The sequence below is a fragment of the Gossypium arboreum genome, chromosome 7 (genome assembly GCF_025698485.1).
Source record: "Gossypium arboreum isolate Shixiya-1 chromosome 7, ASM2569848v2, whole genome shotgun sequence".
Lineage (NCBI taxonomy): Eukaryota > Viridiplantae > Streptophyta > Magnoliopsida > Malvales > Malvaceae > Gossypium > Gossypium arboreum.
The window spans coordinates 4,034,757-4,040,135 of NC_069076.1; the positions used below are offsets into that span (position 1 = coordinate 4,034,757).

General features: G+C 33.0%; 1 protein-coding gene across 2 annotated transcripts; it reads left to right on the plus strand.

Annotated features, from left to right (window-relative positions):
- The first annotated feature begins 1,410 nt into the window (after positions 1 to 1,410).
- On the plus strand, positions 1,411 to 4,095 carry LOC108468364 (uncharacterized). Of its 2 annotated transcripts, none has more exons than XM_017769255.2 (3): positions 1,411 to 1,714; positions 2,316 to 2,745; positions 3,022 to 4,095. In XM_017769255.2, the coding sequence occupies exons 2-3, from the start codon at positions 2,344 to 2,346 to the stop codon at positions 3,820 to 3,822; spliced, it is 1,203 nt and encodes a 400-aa protein (XP_017624744.1). In that variant the 5' UTR covers positions 1,411 to 1,714; positions 2,316 to 2,343; the 3' UTR covers positions 3,823 to 4,095. The 2 variants fall into 2 exon arrangements, with proteins under 2 accessions (XP_017624744.1, XP_017624749.1); XM_017769260.2 differs by lacking the exon at positions 1,411 to 1,714 and adding an exon at positions 1,721 to 1,969.
- The last annotated feature ends 1,284 nt before the right edge of the window (positions 4,096 to 5,379 follow it).

Consider the following 5,379-nt stretch of genomic DNA (forward strand, 5'->3'; position numbering starts at 1 on the left):
CTTGATTAACAAAATACAAATTTAAGGACCAATTAAATACAAATAAACAAATTTAGGACCAAATTATATATTATCCCTAACAAAAGAAAGTTATGTTTTAAGTGTTTAGTTGGATGAAACTGGCACTTTTTAAAGTACCTAAAAACACATGCTTAATAAATGTATGGAATTTGATTTTGATATTTAATATATTCTAATAATTTTCATTTTATTTATATTTACATAATAGACAAAAAGAAAAAAAAAGAGAAAAAAACTCTCCAAATTTGCCATATTTAAATAAGATAGTTCTAATTTTCTCATTTGGCATTAAAAAATAGGAATTTAAGAGAATTAATTTCAAAACAAGATTGTGTTGAAAGGAAGTAAATGTTTGAGAAAATTAGGGTGTATTTGAATGAATAATGAGATATAGTACGATACGTTTAGTTTTTGTTTAGTCTTATATTATAATATTAAATTTTATTATCATCGTTATTTTTATTTTAATTACAGGAAATATATCTTCTAATCTAAACTCATCATTAATTGTGTAAAAAGTAATTAAAGTTGTTAAACAAAAATAAATCTGTGAATATCGTGAACTGACAGAAGCTGTAATGGAGTGAAAGCCTAACGGCCAACATGGCAAAGATTATGCCCAAACACTACTGAAATTGTACAATAAAATATGATTGTAAAATTTAAATAATTTATACCTAAACCTAATTATGGGTCGGTTTGGGTTAATCTAAAATTTTAGATTTATTTTTAGGTTTGGACTTGAAAATGAGTATAAATTTTACATAAATTAAACCTAGATAAAAATACTAAATCCAAACTTGACTTGATTCACTCATATTAAATTTTTTATATAAAATAAATTTAAAAATACAATAAATCAAATTCATTGAAAACATTAAAATAAATGCTTCCTAATAAATTGAAAATACATTAATTATTTTTTATATTAAAATAAATGCTTCCTAATAAATTAAAAATACATTAATTATTTTTTATACTTAAATAATACTAAAATAACTGCAACTTAACAAATAAATGTCTAAAATAATAGAAAAATTAACAATAAAATAAAAATTATATAATATCCAATCAATAACAATATAATACTAAAATAACATCAAAGTAGCCACAAACAACAACAAAACAATAGTAGAAGAAAACTTTTTCGACTAGATTTGGGTTGGGTCAGGCCTAGACAAAAAAAAAATTTACCTAAGACTCGACTTATTTAGTAAACGACGGGCCTTAATTTTTCTTTAAACCTATTTTTTAATCTTATATTTTTATTCAAATTTTTGAGTATAGACAGATGATCTGACTCATGATCTGGTTTATTTATATCTCTTGTCTAGTGCAATATAATATAATATATATATCAAGTGGAGTGTACGGGGAAAGATTAGGTAAATACAATAATATTAGTAAGTAGAAAAATATGAATGAAGGAATGCATGACCCCATAATCACAAGTAGGCAGGACCCTAAGTGACCAATTTACGTGATTAATACCAAAGATTTGAAAACAGGGTATATAGTTGAAGTTACTATAAAAAACCGAGGCAATCCTAACTAGTAATTAGTAGTTGTAATTTTTATTTGGAGTGGTGCTTAAAGAAATAATAATAGAGAGCAAAATCAACCATTTTTGCCTAAATATGCGGTCATGATCCCAACTAAACTGCGTCCTGTTCGTTTTCATTTATTCTCTCAGGTCAGAATCATCTAATTCATCAAAATAGAGTTCTGTTTTGGTTGTAATTTCTATGTGGGGGTCACTCTGTTTTCGTTTCAATTTTATATTCTTTTAGTGTAGTTTATTATTAGAAGATTTTAAGTTCTGGGTTTTTTTTGAGGGTTGATTGATGTTTTGAGTGGCTTTCAAGCTTCTTTTTCTTCTTTGCTGATTGATCAAGTATGTAAAGAAAAACTGGGTTTTCATGAGTTCACATCAGTCCTTGTTTGAAATGTAAGTCCCCAAAATGAGTTGAATAGATACTTGTTTTGAATGAATCTATGTAGATTTGATTATATCTGTGTTTATGTATCTGATTTTTTTTTTGTGATACAAAAGAAGTCTTGAAGATTATTGATTTAATCTTTTTAGAAAAATGAAGGTTTCCATGTTTGAATTGAGTGTTAGAAGTTTCAAAATTTCATGCCTTTTTTTTTTTTGCACTTTTTAATGATTCATCCATCCCTGGGTCTGTTATTTCAAGTTTGAAATTCAAACCCATAGATCTGTTAGCATCCATTCATCCTTGTTTTTCAAATTTTGTTGAAAAAATTTAAATAGTATTAATTTTGTTTTCCAGGTCTAAAGCATATTAGAGCTTGGAAATCATGAATTTCAGAAAAGGGAACTTGGTGGAGGTATTAAGAGGAGAAGATGATCCATGTGGCTCCTGGTTTCCTGCTAATATTGTTTCGGCGGACGTTGAAAACTGTGTTGTTAGATACAAACTGCTGATGGACCATGAAGGAAAACAAGTGGTGGAGAAGCTTCAAAGGAAGGATGTTAGACCCTTACCTCCAAGTGTAAATTGGAAGAGTTGGGCAGTCGGTGATGTAGCTGAGGTGTTTGATAACCGGTGTTGGAGGGTTGGAAAGATCACGAAGGTGTTAAAGAACAACGACCGATTTCTCATTAAGTTCTTTGGGTCAATCCAACTTATGGAATTTCATGGGTCGAGTTTAAGGATTAGACAGGCTTGGGATGGCAAGAAGTGGGTGGTGAGGGGGAAGGTAATGGCCTATTTCATCTTTGCTTTTCACCTATTTCTCTTTTGTAGATGATATGAACTCAATGACTATTTTTTAGTCTATGGCATAGTTGCCTTGTGTTGTAAAGTGGCTAGGAGAACTCTATCCTTAATGCTATTCTTGTAATAATCGTTGCAGTTTTTTCTATTTGATATTATGAGAGGACTTAAGAACAAACTTATGTAACAAGTCCTCACTGATATGTTGAACCTACTGCTACCGCTATATCTAAACCAGACTAACTACATATAATTGCAGGTTGCTCAGTGTGAAGGCTTGACCAACAATTTCACACCAAAATTTCCAAATCGTGCTGGTGGCTTGCTTTTCAGGACTTCATGTTATTTAACCAAAACCCCACAATTTAGGGAGAAGGATAGAGAGGGAATGCATAAGGGCAGAGCTGATAATGCCACCTTTCGTATGTCCTTGAGAGCTGCAAATAAAGGCTATGACCATCACTCTGAAGAATGCGACCCCATCTTCGGACGAACCCTTAGGAGAAGGAAATTACCGCCTTTCTCTAGAGGTTGCAATGACAAAACTCTTAAGAGAACACATCCTTTGTTCGACCAGGTAGATGATATTTCTTTCCCGCATGTAGTAGGGCTTGATGGAGAAGTCATTAAGCAATCAGCTAAAAGGATCAAAAACACAACTCCTCACTGTTTATATGATTCTTCTAGACCTGTTTTGTCTTCTAAAGATAGTGACCAATGCTCAGTTGCTAGTTGTAGTTCTAATGGTGTAGCTGTCTACGCTGGCCAAATTTCTCGTATACCATCAGGAAGCACAGCTGATAATTCTGATGCCGAGTCATCATTCCCCTATTCATGTGGCAAGAGGGACTTACAGTTGTCCCCTGCTGATAAGGTTGTTGACATCCATGAACTTGAGCTTCGTGCTTACAAGTCAACAGTGGAGGCATTGTATGCTTCGGGTCCTTTAACTTGGGAGCAGGAGTTCCTGTTAACAAACCTCCGCCTTTCCCTAAACATTTCCGACGAGGAACACCTGCTCCAGCTGAGGCACCTTTTGTCTGCTCAAGTTATGCGATAGTATCATGTGTATCTTGCTAAGTGTACCGATTTAATCAGTTTGAGGCTCAACCGCTCGGAAAATGACAGTTTTGAGTCGAGACCTGTGGGGGCTATTGCAGCTAATTCTCTTGTAGGCGGCAGCATATGACTTTAACCTTCCTAGTGTATATAATGTGTAAATTATTTTCCAGGAATTCAGTTTTACTTCTTGAAGCTTAGAGCCAATAACAGAAATTTATGTCTTATAAAAGTAATTTGACTGAATAAATTTCTGTAGGTTTTGTTTTTGTAATATCGATCGTATTCTGAGTTTCTTATTTTGTTAATTCACTACACGTCCACCACGTAACACTATCATTGCTACCGAGCAAGGCAAACTTTACCAGATGACGAGCAGGTTGGTGTCCGGATCCCAATTTGATTAAACCTTACAACACACTAATCTAAGAACAAGAGATTTAATAGAATTGATCAAAATTCCCAAACTTGACACTATAGGGTCATTGCCTCTTAAGGAAAATTGAAAACAACCAAAGAATAACTTTCAATCTCGACTAAATTCACCTGCAAATCAACAAGCATCTAACGGCTAGCTTTAGCATCAAACTTGCTTGGGACAAGGGTTTTCGACGAGTAGAAATCGAAATGACAATGCTTTTCTCATTCGCTGCAGCAGATAGCAGCTTCTCTAAGCTGCGGTTAGTTGTTCACCGGCTGTGTCGTCGTGACTGGGGCATTCGGTTGAGGCAAATCAAGAAGGAGCACAATGCAGTAGCCGACCACATGGCGAAGCTTGCTTTACCAGAGTACAGTACACTGATCATCTTTGATACACCACTAACATTGGTCTTGACCTTGTTAGTTGAAGATATCAGCAAGTATTGTGATGAGTTGAGCTCTAAGCAAGCCTATACCAGTCAACGATTGTACTTATTTTTTCTCTATTAAAAAATATCAAATAAATTTTTTTGGTACTTTTCATGTCTCTTTTATGGTCCCATATTTGAGGTTTGCGGCTGCCCTCTTAATAATGTCATCTTTAAAATTCCAACCTCGTTCTCTCATTGAGAGTACAATATATTTTACTATTGCAACAAATACTCAATTGTCATTAAGAGATGATTTCATAATTATACAAAATTTTTATTGAAATATTATAAAAATTATTTTTGAAAATAACATGAATTTGAAATTATTTACAAAACCAATAATTTTTTGTAGTATTCATCGGTGTCACATAGGAAGTATGGGCACCACAATTGAGGGTTATTTAAAAAAATAAATTTTTAACGAGTGTCAACTACTTACATGTGACACCCATTGATTTGACCAAAACAATGAAAAAGAATTATATGGGTGTCGCCTATTTAGCATGTGGCATCTAATCGAGTTGGCTGAGATTGAAAAGTTATTGGATTGTTGGGAAAAAAATATGAAAAATCTACACGAGTGTCCCTTAACTAATATGCGACATCTATCTTGAATTAAAAACACATTCACAATTATTTTACTTTTCTCAACCCCGTCCAACTCTAAACACTAAAGCTCACCTATAAAAACCCCTAACCAATTAACA

Coding starts and splice junctions, on each gene's coding strand:
- LOC108468364 (XM_017769255.2), top strand. CDS start 2,344: ATGAATTTCAGAAAAGGGAACTTGGTGGAGGTATTAAGAGGAGAAGAT. Junction 2,746..3,021: donor AGTGGGTGGTGAGGGGGAAG/GTAATGGCCTAT, acceptor ATATAATTGCAG/GTTGCTCAGTGTGAAGGCTT.